The sequence below is a fragment of the Temnothorax americanus genome, unplaced genomic scaffold (assembly GCF_048541705.1).
Source record: "Temnothorax americanus isolate GAGA-0224 unplaced genomic scaffold, ASM4854170v1 Scaffold1, whole genome shotgun sequence".
Lineage (NCBI taxonomy): Eukaryota > Metazoa > Arthropoda > Insecta > Hymenoptera > Formicidae > Temnothorax > Temnothorax americanus.
In genome coordinates, this window is record NW_027509230.1 from 3273157 (window position 1) to 3295778 (window position 22622).

The following is a 22622-nucleotide window of genomic DNA, read 5'->3' on the forward strand; positions in this document are numbered from 1 at the left end:
TTTTATCATCAAAAGTGTAATTTGTTAAAAATTATTGATATACAGTATTGCATGCGTAATAAAAACTGATGTTTAATAAAATAGAAATTTATGTAAAACAAAATATGCGTATATTTCCTTTATACGTGGAGCGTAATCGAAAAGCTATTTCGATATCTTGATTTAACATCCTAAATCTTACTGTATTACGTAGCAGTCTATGGATAACGTGTACACACTTGTTGAAGTTAACAAGAATTTTGTCGTCCTTCAGTGTATTTTGAATGAGTATTGATGATAAAAGAATTTCTTCTACCACGTCCAAATAAACGTAATGATACAAATAATTTTTATCGCCTGCCGTTAGCTTTTGCGATATCGAATATTGGCCGCGTTCGGCGGACACAACTGTTGAGTTCGTCTTATCGACGCTCTTCGTTGCGTGGTTGATGGTTCTAAAAGTAAGAGCCACGCGCACGTTCGACTGCTATTCGGCAGCTTGGTCTGCTGAACGCGCCCGATGTTTAATCTGATTCTTAATTTAAAAAATTATATTAAATTGAATTGATATGAAAAATATAAAATAATATTATTTCATAAAACAACTTTTGTGTCCCAACAGACGCGTGTATGTTATTGAAAACACAATAAATATCTGTTACATGGTCCAGATTCGGCCCTAAGAAAATGTTTTAGATGAAAAAGATAAATATAAAAAGTAAGATGTATTCACATTGTATATTTATTTGTATTTCTTTAAAAAAAGGAATGTTTCCATTGGACGTAGACGTGCACTCCGAAGTTAGCGGAATTCGGTGCGCGGCGAGGTCCGACCGCAAAGTGCGATCGGCGATCGCAGTCACAGTCAGTTGGCAACAGTTGGCAATTGACTTGCGCTGCTTCAAGCTGAGCGTGCTCGCGCGCGAATTACTTCGGTCTTCCTTCTTCTATTCGGATCTACTTGACAAACTGACGACTGACAGTCCGGACATGTCGTTTCTATACAGGCAGGAGATAAAATCGCTGCGGGACGGCGCGCCGAACACTTTCGTAATCGGCGTGATTATAAACAGCACGAACGTGAGAACGTTCGACGCCACTCAAGCCAGGTGTACGCATCTCCGTTGTGTTCTTTTTCTCTTCTTTTCCTATTGCGTTCTCGCATTTAGAACGAAGATACGGATAAAGAGATTTGGAAACGTACCGACTCTGATTCGCGGAAAATGTCATCCTTTTTTTTTTCTTTTTACGGAAAAGCTCGCTGAATCACGCGTTTTTTTTCGCCATTTCGTCGTTCACGAACGCGCGTTCGATTTTCCATTAAACTCCGTCGCGTCGTTAAAATTCGAGAAACTAACGAATAACTCGAATAAATTGCTTTTATATTAAATTTTTGATCTTTTAACTTTCATACTAAATGAAAAAGAGAGAGAAGAAACTTTTGTTCCTCCCTTTTAATTATTTTGTCGATTGTTGCAGTTAGCAATGGCGAACGTAGCGTGTGGACGTTTACTTTGCGCGACTCCGAGGAGGATTTTATTAACGTCACCGTGTGGGGTGGTACGGAATTCGTGAAGAAATTATCGACCACGTTTAACATCGGATCCGTAGGTAAATATTTTACAAACAAATCGCCCATAAATTACAAAAAACAACATCATTTTGAAATTAATATTTTCTAATTAAATTAAGCGTCATATTGATCGGACCACTGTTAGGGAATCGATATTAATTTAATTATTTAGTAATTGTTATCTAAAAAATTATATCAAGATATGTATACGTGCAGTTTCCCTTTGTTTTAGATATTTAACATATATATATTCTCTATATATAATTTCTATTTAATTTTGGAATTATTTCACCATGTATAAATATAAACAGTCAAATATAAATATAATATCAATTTTCTTGAATAGAAAAAAGAAAATAAATTTATGTTTCAAGATTTATAGCGAAGTCTTGATAAAAGATTCGAGTGTCTGTTTCACAGTGGAGGTGATAAGTGCGAAGATCGTAAAACGCAATCCCAACGATAGGAACGAGCAATTCTTGCCGTCGACTTCCAGCCCTTTCGCCCTAATTGTGAACGAGGGTACAGCCCTTGTACAGAATCACGACGCGCCGACTCGCAAAGGATACGAGGATCTACTGACGCGGCCCGTGAAAAGCGTGACCTCCGCGAAAAGCCTGAAAACGATTTTGGACAACATAGAGGCACTGTGCGATCGTTTTGTCGACCTTCTGGTGGTCGTTACGTTTGTAAGTTGCGATAAGTAAAGTGTCGAGTCCAATCACACATCGCGTTTCTCGTGCGGGCTAATGGAAAAATAGATAATTTATTTAATCGTAAATTAGAAATCATAAATCTGCAACTATTTCTAAAGTTCCGATCTCTCTCAAGTGAGCTCGACACAAAAATCTTCAGCTGCTCCAAACAATTAAAACTGTCATCTTTACGCTCGTGATTTTAATAATCTGTATAATTATATCGATTAAACGTACCGCAGATCGCTGACGCGCGTCATATAATGACACGGGACGGACGAGCTCTAACGTGTCGCAGTTTCGAGATCGCGGATGGATCGACGGACAATACAGTGTCGTTGATGCTGTGGGATAAGGACTGGATCGAGAGATCGGCCCTTTGGGAACCGAAGAAGACAATGCTGTTCCTGATTGACGCTCGCATTGCATTTGACCAGTATAAAAAGAAAACGACGTTGAGTATCTGTATGTTGAAAATCTGCAGATTTCGACTTTTAATATAATATTGATTAATGAAATTTCTCTTGAAAAAAAAAATAATTTAGGGAGGGGCCATGAAAATCTCCGAATAAGATTAACATATTTCTTTAAATATTTGATAGAGCACTATATAAATTAATGTGTCTCGATGTTCATAAAAAATTCTTTTATTTCAAAATATAAAACAGTTCCCTTTTTAAGTTATTCAAGCAATAGACAAATGGTGATATATACGTTTTTCAAATTCAATATTCGGATATTTTCCATATTGGGGAAGCGCACTAAAAGTGAATAATGGAAAGACTTAATTGTTACTATACTTTCGCAATATTCGTCTCTATTGCACGCAGCAAGACGAACGTTGATCACGGAGTGTCTAAACGTACCGCAAGCCGTAGATATTATGACCGCAGTGCAACATTATGATCCTGATTCCGTATGTAGCGACCCGTTCGCCGTACCAAATCGTAAGAATAGCAAATAAATGTTTTATGCCGAAATTAACATAAAGATAATTTTATAGCGTATATTTTAATGTGTCACTTTTGCGACATTTATTGCTGTGTCTGTTAAATATCTTTCAATTATTTATTATCAACTATGATATTATCTACAATATTATCGCTTAAAGAATGTTTTGAATAATGAACATTATAATGGCAAAAGGAAAAAATAGGTACCTCTTTCTTTTTCTTTCTTTCTTTCTTTCTTTCTCTCTTTCCTATATTTTGTAGAGATAAAATTTTTAGCGCAATTATTCTTTGTGTGTGTGTATAATGCAAATTTTGCTATTATCGTTATTATTATATTAATTTGTGTGCTAACAGCTGACACCATCACGACCGTAATGACGGTACAGCAAATCACGGAGAAATTACAGAGGAAACCGACTACGGAGGGTGAGAGATTGCAATTCGCGACAATCGTAAGAGCGTCAGTAACCGAAATGAATTTGGATGGTCCACTCAAAGACGTGATATTTATAAAATGGTACCTTTTCTTTATTCACGTTATATTATTCAATTTTAAAGAATCACGCCGTGTCATTCTCACTTTTATTTTTAGCGCTCTGTGTAAGAAGACTGTCGCGGACGTGCAGGATTCTTGTATGAATTTAAATTGTCCATCGGGCAATGGGACGCGAACGCCATTAAATACTGTAAAGTTTAATGTCAAAATTAATTTGAAGGACGACACCGGATATCTCATCGGATGTCGTTTAACCGGCGACATCGCGGAGCGAGTTTTAGGCTGCACAGCTGACGAATTTCAGGTACTACTTTATTTAAATTTACTTAGAGGTTGAAGAACTATTTTCAATTGTACTAAAAAAATTTATATATGTATATATAAATCTCTAAAAAATTCTTTGTCGATAACGAAATAGCAAAATAATGAAAGTCAAGATTGAGACATGCAAAATACTTTTTCATATCTGTTAAATAATAATCTTAGTTTTAAAATTAATTTGACCAAGATGCGAAAAGTATAATTATTGCAGGCAATGACGGTAGAAAAGCGCGGCGAATTAAAGTGGCTGTATCTGTTAGAGAAATGCGATGTTCGCCTGCACATTCTTGGACCAACGTCTGTCTTCCGACGCGCCTTGTATAACGTCTTATCTATTCAACCTGACAAAGAAACGGAGCAAGCTATCAAACACATTGCAACTACGCCCGAGTATTAAAAAGTAATATCTCTGAGATTTGATACAAATAATATATTAAATATAAATAATATTTAAAATACGACAATGATATTTGTCCTAATAATAATTATTAGATATAATTAAGTCTTTTATTTTATATGTCAAAAAATATAAAAATATAATATATATTATCTATAAATACTTTTCTTTAACATACTTTTGTAACGTATATTTATTCATATATGTATATAAATTAAATATGCAGATATATTAATAAAAAATAAAATAGAAAAGTTATTTGCCGAAAATAAAAGATAACGGATTTTATTTAATTAAACAGAGTATATATGTGTAAAATTTTATTTGCGCCGATTAAAATGATCACATATTAAAGTTATTATATCGGATCTGTCTCTTCAGCTTATTATATATTTAAAACATTTATATCTTTTTTTTTTATTTTCCGTAATTGCTTTATTTTATTTTATATTTATTACTGAAGTGTGCACAGAAAGAGTGTACGAAGGTGTAGTTAAGTATCACCGCGCGATTTATTTCTTTTACGAGGACTGTACTTTCGCGGTCGGAGTTTGTCAATATGCATGATTACTGCAAAAATATTTTCATTCGCGAGATGAGAAATTGAAGGACTCGTTTCGAACTTTCTCTTTCAGACGGTTTTTCTTTCTCTCGCTCTTCTTCCTACGCGATAGAGGATATCGTTCTCGCGGTTATTCAAGGGTTTATTGTCGCAGCCTTTAGAGGCTGGAACTGATGTAACGCCTTTAGGAACGCGCGGTGAATCTAACCGCATCGGCTGGCACCTGTAAACATTTGAATTTGTGACATCGTTCGCTCGAGAGACGCAACGTATTTCGCCGTTACTTACTGTCGGCTGCCGGGTGATCTGGGGCTGGGGGATGAGCCTCGTCGTCGTAGGCACGGTATTTCTCGTTCGATCGCCGACGTGCGGTGGACAGAGAGGCGGAACCGGCGGAACCGAGGTTGGCGCTTAGCATCCTAACGTAAACATTGAGAGTTTCACGTACGAATTTTGTCAATTGTCACGAGACACATTTATCCGATGCCTTCTCATGACAAACGCACGTTACAAGTTCTGCAGAAGACTTACGATGAACTGCAGCGTTATTACACTCTGTTGCGGCTGATCAGGGCCGATCTCGAGAGAATAGCGAAGAACTTCTCCGCGATAAACGGTGGGTACCGGCAACCGGCAAGTGTGATGTTTGGATACACGCAATTGACTTAACCTGTGAATTGACAACCGACTGTTTTTTTTTTTTTTTTTTAGAAACGGGGATTTTGTTGTAACCGGCATCCTTATTCAGTGATCTCTATAAGCTCTAATAATACAGCGAATTCTTTAAAGAATTCTATAGATCCTTGGTACTGATTAAATGATAAAGCGATTCCGTAAAGCTCTGAAAACAAAACCTCTCAGATTAATAGAAACTATGTATTTAATGATTCCAGTTTTTGATCTTTAATGAATAGCTTTTTCTAAAAACTTGTTATTATAGAATTATAGATATTTTCGTTATAGATAGAATCTTGTTATATTAGTTGTTTTCCTAATGAATAAATTCATTGGCGTGATTTCATAGGCTTCTGATAATATTCTTCCGTTGGATAAGATAAACTTACTAATTACTTTAAAATCTCTGAACGAAACTTGGCGATAACTTGCGATCCTCAAAACATTTAAACTAAGTCAGTTATACTAGCAATTTGTAATATAATTTACAATAAATTTTATTCCGTAACTACAATTTTTGTACAGAATGGTTATACAGAAATTAGGTGTGCATTATGATCACATAAGTGAACGATTTACTTTTGTGTTTATATTACTAAAAATTTATCATGCGAATTGAAACATATGCTTGCTTGTTTCAGGAGCATAAGAGTTAATTCAAGGACAGATACGTAGATCACTTAGCAGCATATAAACAAGAAGAAAGTAAAAAAAAATTTTTTTAAATGGATTCTCGAAAGTCTTTGGTACATAAGAGGTTGGAAACTCTACAGAATTCGCCGACTTCTTCATCGCCGTTGCGAAGAAAGTCCATTCAAACCCCAGGTTTAAACGCCACGATGAGTACCCTTTCGGAAAACGACGATGAGGCGGAACGTATCGCTCGTCGACGTGAGATGCTTATTACGTCGACAACGCCGCCTAGCACGAGCAGCAAAAGATTCTCCTTAGGCCTGGGATTCTTAGCGGATATTCCGGCGCCCCAGATGGCCGAGAGCATAAATCAATGCATAAAACTGAGCGCCGAGAACAAGATCAATGTCAAGAATGCATTTAGCTTGGAGATGATCGACTTCATGACGTATATGATAAAGAAGCAAGATGCCAATATGTCGAATCTGCAAGTGGCCAGCACATCCTTGGACGTGAGCACCAAGATCTACGGATATCGTGTGGACAGCGTGCACATGGAGATACTCAAAATGGTCGGTGGACTGGTGATGGACAATGCGGAGAAAAGCACGGAGGAGCAGGAGGAAGCTATGCTGGACGATGCGGGGGCAAATGTCGAGGTGCAGAAGAAAAAGAAGAAGAAGAAGAAAGCGAGGCAAAAGATCTTCGGCACCGTGGAGGCTCTGAGAGGCAACGTCGAGATCGCGAAGCCTATATCGGCGATGATAGGCGAGACAGATCTGCAGACCAGCGACATGCTGTACCAGGCGTCGCTGCCGAACCACGCAAATTCCGGCTTCTATCTACATCCGTACAACGACGTGCTCGTCGACGTCATAGAGGATACGCCCGAGTCGCGAAGTAACGCGAATGCGAAGTACGCCATACCGACGATCGAGGACTTCTCGGATTTAGAGATCTGCGCGTCGTATTCGAACTTCGAGTTTCTCAATTGGTCCGTGGATAACGAGCCGGAAGAGATGTCCGAAGAAGAAGCCGAGCCTGATAAGAATGACAACGGATTCCAATTCGATTTGGACGCGAGCGTGGAACACGACGATGAGCCGGCGCCCGAGCCCATGAATTATTTCAACATCGAACACGACGACGATAACCACGAGAACAACGTTCAGGCATGTTATCGGAAGACAGCGGATCGTACAGACGTGAATGTCGTGGACGTACCCAACGTCCGGATGTCCGAGTACTCCTTCGTTCAACCTAACATGAAGTTGCACTGGGCCGGCCCGTCTCATTGGAAGTTTTGGAATTTCGGTAGATCTTTCACTGCCACCGAGGGTGGCTCCAAGGTGGTGGCGGCTTGCATGCAGGCTAAACTGCAAAAGAGAAAACAGTTCGAGATGCTGTACGACGAGGCACGCGATAACATAGACGCAAAGTTTGCCTCGAGCCAGTCCATTAGGTTACACGCCAAGACCGCAAAAGCAGAATGGAGCGCCGAGAGCTTGTCGCTACCGGAAGATGTGCATTACGACATCGCACAAACGAGCAAGCTCTACCTGTACCCGAAAGTATTTATAAAGCCGGCGAGCAGCGGAGATCAAGAGAACGGGGATGCGGCGACTGCTGCGGACGTGTTCGACGGCGAGAGATACGACTATAACAATCCAAACGACACGCAGGAGTACTGCCCCAATGTTGAACACGATGACGACTATGATGATGGCAATGACGATTGCAACTTCAGCGATACCGCCGCCGTGTTGGGTAGCCAGGGTCTCATCGGCGACAATCTGGTCGCCGCGCCAAAGCTGGTTAATAAGATATCTATCGCGTATTGCTTGAAGGCGAAGAAAATCGACATGCGACAATTGAAGAAATCCATATGGAGTTGCCTGAGATCAACGAGTGATAACGCAACGGCGGCGAATGCGCAGGAGACGGTGGACGAGGCCGATACGATGAAGGAGAGCAAGCAGTTCAGCGACGTATACAAGGCGCTGCCGAAATTGCTGACGAAAAGCAACGCCGAGGCATTGAGTGTGCCGATCTCCTTTATATCCATGCTACATCTGGCGAACGAGAAAGGATTGAAGGTTCGTTCGGTACCCGACATGTCTGACCTTATCATCGAGCCTGGGGAATCGTCGTTAACGTGAGAGGACTTCGTCTGTGTATGTACATATTCAAGCAGACATATGGCAACTCCGTTGTTCGGAGTGTAATATTTTTCTGTGGGAGATTGTACATTGAGCGTTTTATGTGTAATACAAATAGATATATTTTTTTTTAAAGTAGACGCGTAATAAAAATTGCGTTGCAAATTTATTTACTTTCGTTAGGATATATTTATACGACATATAATTCCATTAAGGAGTATTTGAATCGGAGATAGGAAGAATATTTACGTTGTAATTGTTGCAGGTGTCGACAAACGAAAGGACAACGAGTTAACGATCTTTTGCGAAAACTCGGTGTCAATAGATTACGATAAATGTACAAACGTGGCGTTTACCGTATATGCCGTATGCTTAACCGCTTGATATCTTATCTCACGAAGACGTTTCGCTGTCCGACTTTTCGCGTTGTCCTCATCGACGGTCGATTTGCTAGATTCAAATTACCTAGAGTTTTTTTTATAAAATAATTATAAATGAATAGGCTATCGGAAGTTGTTGCAAGAATGTTTACGATATTTTTTTTAAATAAGATGATAATATTTAGCGCGATATATCGTACGATGTAATACGTGTATTTACACGTGTATATTTTGTCATACAAAGAATAAAGTATCTTTTTCTATTAATTCGAAAAACGGGTTTGTCACCCTCATTATACTTGATCCAAGTTACAGAAGTATCAATTTGTTTAGTCTTTTTTATGTACAAAGCTTCACATGCGTTTCACACATATCGCAGATCACTTGTTTGTCCACGCATAAATCCATCGTGAGTCGCATGACCATGGCAATGTTCTCATTTTGATCCATTCTGCAAAATTGTGAAAAAAAATGTTATAAATCGTCCTCTTTTTTCCATATCCGAGAAACGTTAAAATTACTTGGTCATGACCGTGCTGTCGAGATTGTTCCTCGATTTGTCGCGGCGATACGGACGTTGTTCCGTCTTCGCGCGTCGCGGATCTTCGAAAGTTCCTCCGATCGACGAGCGGAAGGTCCAGAGAGTCGAGAAGAGCGCGAAAGGATCGACGAGACGGGAGAAGGATGAGAATGGGCAAAGGGGCGATAAGGCTAGCGACGTAAAAGTGTGCATCATCGGCGGGGGAGTGACGCCTCTCTACACCGCGATTCTCTTGAAGCAATATCGGATTATCAAGAGCATACGCCTGGTGGACACGAGGGACTCCACGTCGGAGGCTTTGACGGACGCGTCGCACCTGGAGACCAGTCCTCGTATAGATTACTTCCGGAAAAAGGATATAAAGCGGGCCCTGAGGGAAGTAAGAGCCGAAAGGAAATACCGATTGCACAGAAAATTTTCTTTATAGATCCGTTGAAATAAAGTAGCGTGAAAGGAAAGAAATATCGGGCCTAATTTAGCAATCCAGAAGAAATTTTATTTTAATTTTTTTTAATATAATCTATAGAAAATTTAAATTAATTATATATAACATTATATATATATATATCATATAAAATATAAAAACATTGCTATAAATATACTGGGAAAAAAAAATGTTTAGGCGAACATCGTCGCGCTCATGGACGAGACGGACATCGGCGCGGCGGGCAACGCGCCGGCGACCCGGGAGCAATTCAAATCGACGGCCGACTACGTGCGTCAGACGACAGATCGGATACTGCGCTTCTGCCCGGACGCCGTCGTGGCCGTGTTCGCGCGTCCCGTCACCGCCACGCTCGCCATGGTCTCGGAGATCTTCCGGTGCTCGGGCTGGTGGAATCCCGACCGGATCGTCGGCTCGACCGCGATGTATGGCGGACGGATCGAGGAGGTGACGGCGGCCATCCTCAACCTGGAGCGCGCGAGCCTCTCGGTGCCGCTGGCCGGCGGCGCCGACGCGCGAACCGTCGTGCCGTTATTGTCGCGCGCCGTTCCGTTCAACCAATTCACGAAAGTACGAAGGAGAATTGTGTAATCGTGGAATTTTAATTTCCAATCTCAGTCCGGTAGAGTTCTTCAAGGACAAATTCAAACGCTGTCCGGCGCCACTTTCAGGCTGATTGCGACGCGCTTTTCAAAAAGCGTTCAAATTTATTTAACATTGCGGAATTTATTAATGCAAAAATTAATTTTATTTAATAGTATGCACAAATTTGTACGTACAAATGTTATTACTGTAATAATGTTTAATTCTTTGAAAAAAAAGGACTAAAAAGTTTCTTCCTAAAGAAAGAAAAAACGAGCTTCTCTTAAAACACAGGATGGTAATCTTGTCTTAATTTCGCGTGAAATTTTTGTTTCTGTTTTATGTGACAAATAAGATAAAACCCGTTGCACCAATCTAAATAAAATAGTCATGTGTTTATCTGTAGGAAAAAAAAATTAAAATTCTACTATATATAATTCTTCCGAGTTCTTTTAAAAACTAAAATTATATAAATTACTTTTTAAGGAAATCGAGTCATCTTTTTATAGCACAGATATTAAACGCACAAAGGTCAAATTAACGCATTTCTACTACAAAGAAATATCTCTTTGCAGAAAAGATACGAAGGCGTTAATTGGACCTCTTTTCTCAATGTAATTAATTTATATAAAAATATATTTTCATTCATTAATTCGGTTAACGATGTTTATACAGCTGCTATTGTATAATATCACTTAGGTCACTTAGGTGATAATTAAGTTGTACAATTCGCGCATCTCTCTGTATAACAATTAATACCATTAATTATCAGGTGCAACGCAAGACTCTGCTGCAATCGTTTCGGGCCGGTGACGAGGAGGCAGGGACAGGGCTTCCCGGCGAGGGCCCATCGTTATCGTCTGGAACGGCCGCTGCGAAACTGCTGATCGACCTCGCCGCCGGCCTAACTGGACATGATCACGTCGTCACCTGCGCCTACGTGCGATCAGACGTCCTACCGCTCTGCCGATTTTTCACCAGCGAGTTGGAACTAGGCCCGGGAGGCGTCAAGCGAAACTTGGGCCTGCCAAAGATCTCGGCTGGGGAAGTACTCCTGATTGAGCAAGCGATACCCCTGATCAACGAGCACGTTGACATGGCGATAGCGGCGGTCCGGACGGAGAAGACGCGCGCGAGAACGCGGTGAACGACTCCCGATTATCTCCTTCTACTTCGAGAAATCTATTTCGGTACAATTAATGAGAACTGCGCGAATATCTTGGACCATGTTGAAATGTGTTTTGCAAATTTGTTGCGATGTATATTTAATTATACCTCCGCGATACGTTTCGTCCCGTGTAAAGTAAGACCTCGTTTTGTCAGGATGATCTATAAATAAATATCGCGCCAACGAGAAAATATCATAGAATTAAGATCATAGAAAAGCGAAGATGCGTTTGGGTTTTACGTCGCCAAGTAGGGAAAGAGTGGGCGATTAAAACTGATCTTTTTAACCCAGAAATAGGTACCTACCTGGGATGATTTTTACACCTCAATATCTAAGGAATAAAACGTCACAGTAATTTTATAATGTGCTTCTTTCGTTTTTTATATTTTAATAATATTTTCTCTTTATATCTTAATATTTTGTTTGTTACTTTTTTCAGAAAATGTCGGGTAAAACTATATGTTGTCTTCAAATACTAATAGATTATAAAACAATCAAAAATATGCAATATGTAATTATAATAACACTGACTTTTTTAATCAGTGTGGGGTGTAAAAAATCACCCTAGGTGACCAGTTATGCAATCAAAAAATCACTCCGTTTCCCGGTTAAGAATTACAGAACAGATTTTACCAGGTGTTTGCGATCATCTTCGCGAGTTCTGAAACTTAATTATCTCGCGGGGGAAAGTGACTTTGCGTGTATTCATTGTATTTGCGCACGTGCGACACAGCTCGCTCGCGCATGCAAGCGTGTTGTTTTGACACGGTGTTGATTAAACACTAGTCAATCGCGAATGTCGGATGATTTGGCCATGTATCAATACTAGTATCAAATGTATGTAGTTAGTAGTATCGTTTATCAGCCGGAAACGCCTGGCTGGATTCGTTGATGTCGCGGGGCTCGTTGCAGGTTGCCGTGCGCGCGCGCACTTGTCATCCACCCTTCCCCGCGGTGTCGAGTGCGTCGAGACAGCGCGGGGTATTAAGCTGGCGAGCGTGGATCGAGCGGAGTCAGTGAGTCACCCAGTCGTTCGCGAGGTACCGTTAAACTGGGAATGAGACGCGCATTGACGCGCATTTCTCTCGTCCCCTCACGCAGGCGGAACTGCGATATTTGCGCGCACGAGTCGCACAGGAATGTCCATTGTTCGAGCACGAGGCGTGCGATGATTCCTTGAGGCACCAGGGCCTGAGTTTTTTCCCCTTGTAACGCGATTCGTACGTCGAGCCGAGTATAGCTTGAACTATTCCGAAGGGACGCGATCATGTGGAAACCCTTCGAGGCTAACAGCTCGCCCGTGGACTGGTGCGAGCGCAACTACAACATCTCGCCCAGCATCGCCGAATTTATGAACACGGTTCGTATTGCGCGTTTGTCGTACATTTTTCTCTCTCTCTCTCTCTCCTTCGTGTTTCTCCGGTCAATTTGGAAATTGGTTCTACCTGGACCTGGATGAGAAGGCCCAGGTATCGGTGGTTCTGGAGTCATTGACAATTGCGATTCAGAATTGTAATGGAGAATTTACTCCGGAAACGTGAGAGGGACTTTTCCAGGAACTTGAGGAACGAGAGGACAACAAAAGCTATTCGTTTGATACTTTCTAAATTAATCGCAAAAATATTCACTGTTGAGAGTTGTACTAATCCAAGTGGTAATTGGTTTCCAGCTTTTTTTTCTGAACAGGTAGTTTTCTTGCACAAGGCAGATTCCACTTTTTATCAAAAAGTGTATAGGTCAAAGTTTCACAGAAATGCAAAATGTACCTGTGATAAATGGTTTTGAATTTTTTTTGCACAGATTTTTCGCTACAATAGATAGTTTCCTGCACAGGCAGGTTCAACATTTATATTTATGAAATGTCAGATAATTTATAGGTGAAAGGTTTTTTGTTTTTTGGCACGAGGCAGATTCCACATTTGTCAACAAAATAAATCAAAGTCACCACAGAAATGGAGAGTAACCTTGTGATAACCGGTTTTCAGTTTTTTTTGCATGAGGTAAACAATTATTTGTTTCGCTGTGACAGATAGTACAGATTCCACATTCATAAAATGTCAAATAGTTCATAGGTGAAAGTTCCATAGATCCCGAGATAATGCTTGTGATTGGATAAGAAAATTATGTTATTCTATACGAGCAAAATAAAGGATAAGTAGCTACGTTATGCGCGTACGGCTATTTCTCAATTTGAAATCTATTTTTCCTGAGCAAAGACACCTGGATATCAATGATTATTGAGCCACGTGAATTAAGATGCGATTATAATTATAATTAAACGAGGACTTTTTTTAGAGAGTGAAAGGTACAAGCGGATAACAAAATCTCAATGTCCGGTACTTTATAAACTGGTCACAAAAGTATTTCAGACAAGATTTCCAGTTTTTTGTTAAGACAAGTAGACTTTTTGCTCGAAGCAGATTCTAAATATGAACGTGAAGTTCATAGGTCAAAGTTCCGTAGAACCGAGACAAAGTTCGTGTGTTTTGTGATTGCGAATGAGAAAATAGTACTGCGCATAAACGAGACAAAGGATACGCACACTAAAAAGATAACGAGATAAAAATATGTTTATACACAAAGGCGAGAGAGAGAGAGGGAGGGTACCTATATAATTGAGATTTGTATCTTTCTTATCTCTGATAAGTCTCTGGTACGACGAGATTTTATCTTCTCTTATTCATCCAGGAATTAAACTACTAGTATATACGCAAATTGAAAACCATGTCATCTGGAACTAAATCTCGCATTTTAGAACAATGGAATGTGATTATTACATTTTCTACTAAATGTAGTTTTTTTACGTACAAACGTACAAGAATATTTTTTTGCACGGAATAATCATATCAATGTTAATTAAATCACGATTGATTGCATTGTATAAATAAACAAAGATGTAGAAAGATGAATATAGAAAAAAATGTAGGAAGATAAATACAACAGAGGTATAGAAAGAGAGCAGTATTTCATTGTTAACTTATCTACCGTTCTTATTTTTTAGTTGAGTAATGTGGTCTTCGTGTTGCTTCCACCCGTGCTCATGCACCTATTTAGAGATTATGCACGTTTTGTGAATCCAGGAATTCATGTATTCTGGTTCTTACTGATGGTAGTTGGGCTTACTAGCGCATACTTTCACGCTACTTTGTCCTTGATAGGTGAGAATTCCATATATATATATATATATATATATATATATATATATGCCATATATATGTATATATTTAAAAGTATTTGTCGAGATATATACATTTGCTTAATCGGTGAAATGGATATTTGTGTTGCGTAATAGCTAATGTTGTGCATATATGCGATAGGTCAACTATTAGATGAATTGTCTATTTTGTGGGTGTATATGGCAGGCTTCTGTATATTCTTTCCCAGAAGATATTTCCCCAATGTCGTACATAACGACAGAAAGCTCTTCTCTATATGCGCAACGTTGCCCACTCTAATCGCTACCGGCTTGATCCTGATACATCCGGCCGTAAATGCTTTCGCATTGATGAGCCTGGGCATACCGGCGTTCGGATTCTTGGTCATGGAATTGAAGAGGTAAATTTCTTCGCGTACAGGCATTCGATATAGAAATTATACAGAGAGAGAAACTCCGATAATGATTAATGTGACGGAGACGTAGGGATATTATACATCTCGATGTACCAGTCGTAACACGGAGTACACGTTGTAACGGTATCTTAAAAAATTTGAAGGACTACCTCGATAAGAGTATACAGACTAGGATTGCGATGCGGCGCTGTATGGATACTGGCGGTATTCTGTTGGCTGAACGATCGTCTGTTCTGCGATACCTGGCTGAATCTGAACTTCCCGTATCTCCACGCGCTGTGGCATCTGTTCATCTTTATCGCGAGTTATACCGCAGGAGTGCTTTTTGCGTATTTCGCCGTGCAGGATGAGAAGCCGCACCAATCGCCGGTGCTCAGGTATTGGCCCAGAGACGACTTCGAACTCGGCGTACCGTACGTGACTATTCGTAGTTACATTAATACGGGTTACAATATGAATATATAGCTCTCGTAAGAGCTCCGAGATCGTTAACATCGTAATGTATTATTTATTACGGTGAAGTATATCTAACATTTGAATTTTATGCAATATTCATGCGTTTAAATGCGCAGATGTGTGATGTGTGGTGTTCCGTGATTTATAAAGATATAAATTTTATCATATTTTACGTCGTATTTTGTTTTTAAGAATCGATTATAAAGTCATTAAAAAAAATTGAATTTTATATCGTGTAAGAAAATAAAAAAATATACAAGAAATTTCTACACAAGTGCATTGAATACTTAATTCAGTGATAATTTCACAAATCACTAAATGAGCGCGTATGTAATACTTGACTTGAGTCATTCTAAATTTACTGCTACTCTAAAGATGCTTTTTATTTATTTAACATACGAGATTATTGAAAATATCAGTGATTAAGTAAATTACATGTCCCATAGTAGCCTAATATTTCTACCTGACAATTAGCTTTTCCTCTAGTGATATTAGTTAGTAAAATGTTTCTCATCTAAAAGTCTGGAACAGATCTTTCAAAGAGAGTATACAACGGACATTTTCGCTTCATTGTTACAAATGATGTAATAAGTTCTGTACATAATTGAAAGCAGCGTACATAAAGAAACGATCGAAGTGATTCCCCATACGAGTAGGGATTACAAATCGCAGATATTTATGATCATATATACATTAGCGAATTAGAAATTATTTATGGAATAATTGTGATATGCACTCTTGTTAACTTTTTTACAAAGGGCTATTTTATAAATGTGCTTTAATACAAATCGTATCAATCGTTATTAAGAATATCATACGCATGCGTGTGTATTTTATATTTTAAGTACCGGATAAAGCATGAAGATATAGCATAAGTATACTTAATAATGTCCTATTAGTTAATTAGAATAGAATCTCAAGATTCTAACAACTGTCTTAGATGTGAGACTACATATATATGTGCAATAAGAAAAAAAAATGTTACGGGTGAAGCATTTATTTTTTGCCATATTGTAGACTGTAACTACAACTCTGGTTTAATAAAACTATGGCAAAACTGGAATGTGTTGAATTTTCTATATTACTTGTATAAGCGCGTAATTTACATATTATTTTCGATTATTTTAACGTAATTAATATACAATCGTATAATTTTGTATTATATAAATGTAATAAAAAATACCAAACAGATATCAAAGATAAATAAATCTGTACAATTAAATGGTCTGATTAAGGAGATATAGTTTAATCGTATTCCCCTCTAAAACACATGACATTCTTATCAGTTTCGTGGACCTTAACTTCATACAGCAATTCGGGGTTGGACATGTGCGTCTTCAGCTCCTCGAAAATATAAAAAGCGACGTTCTCGGTTGTTGAGACAGTGTCCCTGAAGTAATCTACTTGCTTGTCTATATTTTTATGATCCATCTGATCCATCAGCACCTTCTGCATACAGTCTTTCAGGTCCTCCAAGTTCATAACCATTCCTGTGGATGAATCGACGGGTCCACGGACGGTTACTTCCACTGTAAAAGTGAATTAATCCTAGCTTGATTTTGTCTAATCAACAAGAAATTTAATATTGAAAATTTAAAAGTTGAAAATAATTAAAAACAATGGCGTTCAATCTTTTAATAAGAACATCAATGTTTTCCTTACAATTTCTTTCAAAAATTTATGTGCTGAACAATTCTAAATTAGACAGCATTTTGAGTTTTCGCTAGGAAAAGAGAAGAATACATTCAACAAAAAACCACTCTATTTTTTTCAGACACTTTGTGCGTACTAGTATGTAAGATAATGATGCAAATTACCGGTATAATTGTGGCCATGGCCATGCTCGTTGTTGCATTTTCCGAACACGCGCTTATTCTCTTCGTCACTTAGGGACAGGCTAAAATTAAAATTCTTTAGATCGATGCTTTGAATCATCTTCCACGAATTCTTCGATCAATTCGGAGAATCAATTTTTTTTCCCTAAGAAACAACTTAATATATCTCTACATAACACGTATATATATTACATAAACATTTATTATATACTTTTATATTTTTTTCTATATAAAATCAATTTTTAACTCTTAATAATAGACGTGAAGGACAGAAATCAAAAAATATCTCTCATTCTTTAAAAAAATTAACTAGAATGTAAAGTTGAAGTTCGAGAATCGATTAACTCTTAATTAGAGAGTTTCTAAGCGACTAAAAGCAAAGAATTCTTTTCGAGAAGCAGCTTTGTTAAAGTCTTCAAGCGAACAGCTACTTGATTTTAAGATTTGTAATTAGAACATTGTAAGGTATCTGAGAAATCGAATGTTCGCAAATGACGTGCTCCGTCGAGCATTCTCTCTCCTCGAGGATGACTCTTTGTACTGATCGTGAGATCTATAAATGTCCGTTAAATCGAAGATCCGTTCTATTCACCGGCTTCGTACCTGTTCAGGCGATGGCAACAGGATATCTGCGCCTTCCGCGTCAAGTAAGCGATCGGCCTTCTGTTGCCAAATGGATCCATTCTCAACGGGAATGCGCGAACATGGAGCTCGGGGATATGTCGTAGGCGATGAAACAAAGACGTTCCCCTCCCGGATGCGCGGTGGATTAATCAAGGCTCGCCGCAACAGCTGGAAATCGACGAGGTTGGACATTAGAGTAGTCAGAAATCTCTGTGGATAATCGTCCATAATTATCCAATAAAAACCACAGTATAATAATAAATTAAAAATCTATTTCAGATAGCCAAACTCCTGTGAAAAATAGATTTTACGCAGCGTCTGCTGCAAATTTTGTCGGCAAGATGCCAGTGAAAACATAAAACCTGCTCAGCAGAATATGATAGCAGATTGACTGCGTAAACCAAGCAGAATTTATCACTTCATATTTAAATATCGTGTATATATATGTATTTTATATATATGTATATATAATATACAAAATAATTTTTTCAGTTGTTCACAAGAATTACACATATACATATACATATGGGTGTGTGTGTGTAATTATTGTAAACTAAAAATTAAAAAACCATTAATTAAAGAAAATTAAAATACACTATTTATATATCATATATAACTTGAAAAATTAAAAGAAAATTTTTTACAAAATCACAGAATGCTAGAAATGACTAATTATGCCGACATTAAGCGTCATATGTTAAATGTAAAACTCGTAATATTCATATTAAATCATTTTAACAAACAACCAAAGTTTTCGTAATACCGATATCATATCGACATTACTTACGATATCGAGAAGCGAAACCGCGATGAAAAAGTGTTATTTACGTCGCTTTTTCGTCTTGATTATTATCGGTCGAAAGGTATTTACAAATAGTTGTTTGAACGTGGACTCAACGTCCCATTTCGAAAGCAAATATCTTTCTTCCGCGAGCACGTGGAGTCGTCTTCTTCGTCTATTTTTGCCACAATCGCTGCGCAAATCGATCGTAAAGACACGCATATCTTTTTAATCAGTTGTTCTAGTAGATTTTCCTATTGGAAACATGGACAGTGATATTATAGAAAGATATTATACCAATCTAGATTATGTCAAACCAAGGAGTAACAAATCTGTGAGTATTTAGATCCACGCACGAAAACAGATTGTCAAATTGATTGCGAAATTTACCATTAAAAATAGAGAATCTAATCTAAGGTTTTGGCATTTAAAACGATCCGATCATATTCGTTGAAATGAGTAATGCTGTTCCTTTACATCCATTTTCAGGAAGCGTCAGTATCCGCTTTAACCAGAAATATGAAATTGGAGGGTGACAATTTTTTGGATAGGTAAAAATACCAAACGAACATTTAAGTCTAAATGCGAACGACGCGACGAAAGTCACAGCTAAAATCAGTCACAGCTAAATAAAATTTATCTTTGCTTCTGTTATTTTTCATATTTGCTTTTTTGAAATTCGTAGATGCGCAGACACGATTGACTGGATGAAGGAGAACCTCGCTCTTTTCCAATCTGTCTGTAATCACAGAGATGTACCTCGATATATTATACACTTTTTATATGCTTATCCGACAATGGTTAAGTCTCATGACTTCACTTCTGGTAATATTGCACCTGCAATTGTAAAGACATCTCATTATTACTCACTTCTTAACATTTATCTTGTTTATAACTAATAGATTTTTTTTTAGAGAAAAATAAGCAAGAAGTTTGGACGACAATGTTGACGCTTCTTAGTTATTGTGCAAAGCCGGAGATTCAACATTTTCTTGAAACTTGCCTCATGTAACTATATCTAATTCAAATTCGTATCCCGTTATTACTCATTAAATATATTAATCGGTCAATATATTATTTTTGTGTTGAAATTAATATTATTATACATGTCTGTGTTCGGACGAAGCTTTTCGAAAGTCTTTGTATATATTGTTCTTAAAAAAATTCGAAAAAGAATTAAATGAATTATCAGCAATTTCTTTTTTGCTCTATGCTTTTTACACGTCATTCGGAAAATTGAATTAATTTTTGAATTAAAAATGTATCCAACGCGCAAAGAGTTTCGAAATATATCGATATATTATTTTTCTATTTTAGCAAAAAATCATCGGCAGATAATAATCTATACGGAGAGTATAAAAACCTACTTTCACGTAAGAGAAGAAACATATTTACAATATAATTCAAAAATACATTTTTGTCTCTCTCTAATCAAGATTTTCAATATTTTAGATCTGATCATTGAAATAATACTCCTAGAAGATGCGGATTTATATGCAGTTATTTACAATTTAAAGATATCTGAAAACTATCAATATTTAAGTAAAATATGGGTACCGCAATCGATAAGAAGCAATTTTTTATTCCTTAGAAATAAATATTTCACGAGTCTCAGTAGTGCCATTCGTATATTTAAATCTAAGCAAGAGTTACTTACACCTCCTACATTTTATAAAGTAAACGTAACGTCCATTTGGTCCGAAGATATGACGGCTGCAAGAAATTTAGCAACATCCTTAGATGTACGTTTCATTTAAATTGTACAGCACAGTATCATCAAATTGTTTCGAACGCTATTAACGATATCTTCTTTTTTTTTTTTTTTTTTTTTTAATAGAGAAATATTGTACTCATCGATACGTTAGATTTCTATGAAAGTATGACGACGATGCCTCACGTAGAAATATTCAAAGTTTCGCTGCACAGACATCTCGAGTTAGATGAAAATCAACATATAATAAACACGATAAAGCCAATATATAAACCGGGCAAGGAATACCCTGATGTACCTAAAAACCGTCACAGTCTTCTGTTTTATGACGGTACATGGCAAACGCCTGTGGAAGGCACGTATTGGCCAAATAAGGACGTACTCACGGCGAAGGCAACAAGGTACAAATTCACACGACTCGTCTAATTTTGACCGTCGATAAATCTTGAACTTCCGAACGTTAACAACGAATTTCAATAACAATTATATATATATATATATATATATATATATATCCGTAATAGATTTCTTATTTATAATATTATTCTAGCGACGACATTGGCAGATGCGTTGTATCAGCTAGGAAAGGGTTCGAAACCTGGAGTAAGTGGTCCACTGAATCCAGAATGAAAGTGTTATCCAAGTTCTCGTCCGCATTGAAATACAATGGGTATGTAGGACAACGGATTGGCAGCAGATTTACTCAGATATTGCAACACAAATCCGGTGTCACCTGTGCGTCAAACTTGTGTTTCGCCAGCACAGCCTGCCGATATAATCTGATAATAGAGCATTGACAGAAATCAAACGGAGATTTTGTTACTTTATAAACATTTAAATAGTTACAAAACGGCAGATTCCGCTCAGTTTCTGCGATTATATTCCGTTGGCAAGTTCTGGTACATTATTCTGCTGGCATTCCGTTGACAAAAATTTGCAGCAAACACTTTCAAAATCTTTTCTCGACCAGATTTGGCTATCTAGGTACCATGAATGAAGTTGACGTATCTCTCGGTAATACTCGGTACAAATTTGATCTCTTCTCTCTTTTCAGTAAAGTCGAATTGTCAAAAATAGTACACAAATGGACAACGTTCCCACGTCTGTACAAAGATTCATTGATTCCTCAATATCCGCCGCTGTGGGTGACGATCATAAGAATCCGCAAGCCGAAGGGCGTTATCACGCTCATGGAGCAGAATGAAACGGATCTGTTTCGCAAATTGGCGCAGAGCTTGATCATCGGCAATTCCGTCATCGTGATATGTACCAAACAGTCGTGCGATCTGGCGCCGTATTGCGACATGTTTTCGACATCCGGGATACCTCCGGGCGTGATAAATCTGTTGTCGTTCGAAAACGTCAAGTCCCTGAGCGAGGATTACAACGCGTCCGAGCCGAGTGATGTATATCGCCAGTTTTCCGTGAGCAAGCAAATTGGAATCGTCACCTACTAGAAATTTCAACGATGACGTTCAATGATGAGGCTGCGAAAAGACAACCGACCAGACGCGCAAGGTGTGTAAATGGATTTTTAAATTGCGATTTTATACGAAAAGACGAACTCTGTCGTTCACCAGTCGATTTGCCAAAATAAAGGTTTATGATTAAGTAATCTTGTGGACATTTCTGCGATCAACTGTTGCGAAAGAATTAAGAAAATATGCGTCATTCGATCATTGGTTAGAGGCACGTCGTAATTATTGTATACGCCGTCGTTCGCGCTCTAATTTCACGTTTGATAGCTCACGCGCGTTACAGAAAAATGTTTCTCTTACCCTCACACGGATTTCCAATCCTTCGCGACATTCGGAAACACTTATAAAAACATCGAACCTGTCGAACTGTCAACCTCAGCTTGCCTGGAAGCGCCTTGAACCCTAACCTAATCTGTGCCATGGAAATTCGAAAACTTTAGGCCCTGCGCACAATTTGGAGCATATTAGAATAAATAATTAAATATATATTAGGATATATAAACATAGAAATAATTCTGTAATAAGTATGAAATATTAAGGTATATAAATTTAAAAATATTCCTATATATTTTTATGTCTCCGATCATCTCCGATGTAAATGGACCTAA

At 38.1% G+C, this 22622-nt stretch overlaps 6 protein-coding genes across 11 annotated transcripts; 5 read left to right on the forward strand and 1 right to left on the reverse strand.

Moving 5' to 3' along the window:
- The first annotated feature begins 129 nt into the window (after positions 1–129).
- Positions 130–4561, forward strand: Hdm (meiosis specific with OB domains hold'em). Its single transcript, XM_077400474.1, has 8 exons — positions 130–1090; positions 1459–1590; positions 1973–2241; positions 2490–2712; positions 3078–3194; positions 3555–3717; positions 3793–4000; positions 4229–4561. Exons 1-8 carry the CDS (start codon positions 676–678, stop codon positions 4412–4414), a joined length of 1713 nt encoding a protein of 570 aa, XP_077256600.1. The 5' UTR covers positions 130–675; the 3' UTR covers positions 4415–4561.
- Positions 4562–5186: 625 nt separating this feature from the next.
- LOC143894191 (condensin complex subunit 2-like) lies at positions 5187–9090 on the forward strand. The gene is made up of 3 exons (XM_077400332.1): positions 5187–5592; positions 6293–8458; positions 8709–9090. The coding sequence occupies exon 2, from the start codon at positions 6377–6379 to the stop codon at positions 8441–8443; it is 2067 nt and encodes a 688-aa protein (XP_077256458.1). The 5' UTR covers positions 5187–5592; positions 6293–6376; the 3' UTR covers positions 8444–8458; positions 8709–9090.
- Positions 9091–9209: 119 nt separating this feature from the next.
- Positions 9210–12414, forward strand: LOC143895242 (malate dehydrogenase-like). The gene is made up of 3 exons (XM_077402239.1): positions 9210–9743; positions 9987–10379; positions 11164–12414. Exons 1-3 carry the CDS (start codon positions 9351–9353, stop codon positions 11536–11538), a joined length of 1161 nt encoding a protein of 386 aa, XP_077258365.1. The 5' UTR covers positions 9210–9350; the 3' UTR covers positions 11539–12414.
- A 162-nt stretch (positions 12415–12576) lies between these two features.
- On the forward strand, positions 12577–16648 carry Bwa (alkaline ceramidase). Its single transcript, XM_077401820.1, has 4 exons — positions 12577–12919; positions 14561–14717; positions 14877–15114; positions 15273–16648. Exons 1-4 carry the CDS (start codon positions 12827–12829, stop codon positions 15592–15594), a joined length of 810 nt encoding a protein of 269 aa, XP_077257946.1. The 5' UTR covers positions 12577–12826; the 3' UTR covers positions 15595–16648.
- A 159-nt stretch (positions 16649–16807) lies between these two features.
- Purple (6-pyruvoyl tetrahydrobiopterin synthase purple) lies at positions 16808–22584 on the reverse strand. 6 transcript variants are annotated; one of them, XM_077402172.1, is made up of 4 exons: positions 22373–22584; positions 18024–18212; positions 17403–17482; positions 16808–17114 (listed from the first exon to the last, which is right to left on the reverse strand). In XM_077402172.1, the coding sequence occupies exons 2-4, from the start codon at positions 18101–18103 to the stop codon at positions 16831–16833; spliced, it is 444 nt and encodes a 147-aa protein (XP_077258298.1). In that variant the 5' UTR covers positions 18104–18212; positions 22373–22584; the 3' UTR covers positions 16808–16830. The 6 variants fall into 6 exon arrangements, with proteins under 6 accessions (XP_077258298.1, XP_077258265.1, XP_077258290.1 ...); XM_077402139.1 differs by having other exon boundaries at positions 22315–22582; XM_077402164.1 differs by lacking the exon at positions 22373–22584 and adding an exon at positions 21807–21948.
- Positions 19024–22321, forward strand: LOC143894400 (uncharacterized). The gene is made up of 9 exons (XM_077400600.1): positions 19024–19159; positions 19315–19376; positions 19511–19650; positions 19740–19833; positions 20143–20198; positions 20278–20567; positions 20663–20937; positions 21087–21206; positions 21591–22321. Exons 1-9 carry the CDS (start codon positions 19091–19093, stop codon positions 21991–21993), a joined length of 1509 nt encoding a protein of 502 aa, XP_077256726.1. The 5' UTR covers positions 19024–19090; the 3' UTR covers positions 21994–22321.
- Positions 22585–22622: the final 38 nt, after the last annotated feature.

What these genes read in the sequence shown, in the direction of transcription:
- LOC143894191 (XM_077400332.1), top strand. Translation starts at nt 6,377, where the DNA reads ATGGATTCTCGAAAGTCTTTGGTACATAAGAGGTTGGAAACTCTACAG.
- Purple (XM_077402172.1), bottom strand. Translation starts at nt 18,103, where the DNA reads ATGGATCCATTTGGCAACAGAAGGCCGATCGCTTACTTGACGCGGAAG. An exon ending in TGTTGCCATCGCCTGAACAG is followed by an intron (nt 17,483 to 18,023) that starts GTACGAAGCCGG and finishes TTTTAATTTTAG; the next exon opens with CCTGTCCCTAAGTGACGAAG. An exon ending in CCATGGCCACAATTATACCG is followed by an intron (nt 17,115 to 17,402) that starts GTAATTTGCATC and finishes TCACTTTTACAG; the next exon opens with TGGAAGTAACCGTCCGTGGA.
- LOC143894400 (XM_077400600.1), top strand. Translation starts at nt 19,091, where the DNA reads ATGGACAGTGATATTATAGAAAGATATTATACCAATCTAGATTATGTC. An exon ending in ATTTAGCAACATCCTTAGAT is followed by an intron (nt 20,568 to 20,662) that starts GTACGTTTCATT and finishes TTTTTTTAATAG; the next exon opens with AGAAATATTGTACTCATCGA. An exon ending in TCCGCATTGAAATACAATGG is followed by an intron (nt 21,207 to 21,590) that starts GTATGTAGGACA and finishes CTCTCTTTTCAG; the next exon opens with TAAAGTCGAATTGTCAAAAA.
- Hdm (XM_077400474.1), top strand. Translation starts at nt 676, where the DNA reads ATGAAAAAGATAAATATAAAAAGTAAGATGTATTCACATTGTATATTT. An exon ending in CGACGCCACTCAAGCCAGGT is followed by an intron (nt 1,091 to 1,458) that starts GTACGCATCTCC and finishes CGATTGTTGCAG; the next exon opens with TTAGCAATGGCGAACGTAGC. An exon ending in GTTTAACATCGGATCCGTAG is followed by an intron (nt 1,591 to 1,972) that starts GTAAATATTTTA and finishes TCTGTTTCACAG; the next exon opens with TGGAGGTGATAAGTGCGAAG.
- LOC143895242 (XM_077402239.1), top strand. Translation starts at nt 9,351, where the DNA reads ATGACCGTGCTGTCGAGATTGTTCCTCGATTTGTCGCGGCGATACGGA. An exon ending in TAAAGCGGGCCCTGAGGGAA is followed by an intron (nt 9,744 to 9,986) that starts GTAAGAGCCGAA and finishes AAAAATGTTTAG; the next exon opens with GCGAACATCGTCGCGCTCAT. An exon ending in CGTTCAACCAATTCACGAAA is followed by an intron (nt 10,380 to 11,163) that starts GTACGAAGGAGA and finishes ATTAATTATCAG; the next exon opens with GTGCAACGCAAGACTCTGCT.
- Bwa (XM_077401820.1), top strand. Translation starts at nt 12,827, where the DNA reads ATGTGGAAACCCTTCGAGGCTAACAGCTCGCCCGTGGACTGGTGCGAG. An exon ending in TCGCCGAATTTATGAACACG is followed by an intron (nt 12,920 to 14,560) that starts GTTCGTATTGCG and finishes CTTATTTTTTAG; the next exon opens with TTGAGTAATGTGGTCTTCGT. An exon ending in CGCTACTTTGTCCTTGATAG is followed by an intron (nt 14,718 to 14,876) that starts GTGAGAATTCCA and finishes TATATGCGATAG; the next exon opens with GTCAACTATTAGATGAATTG.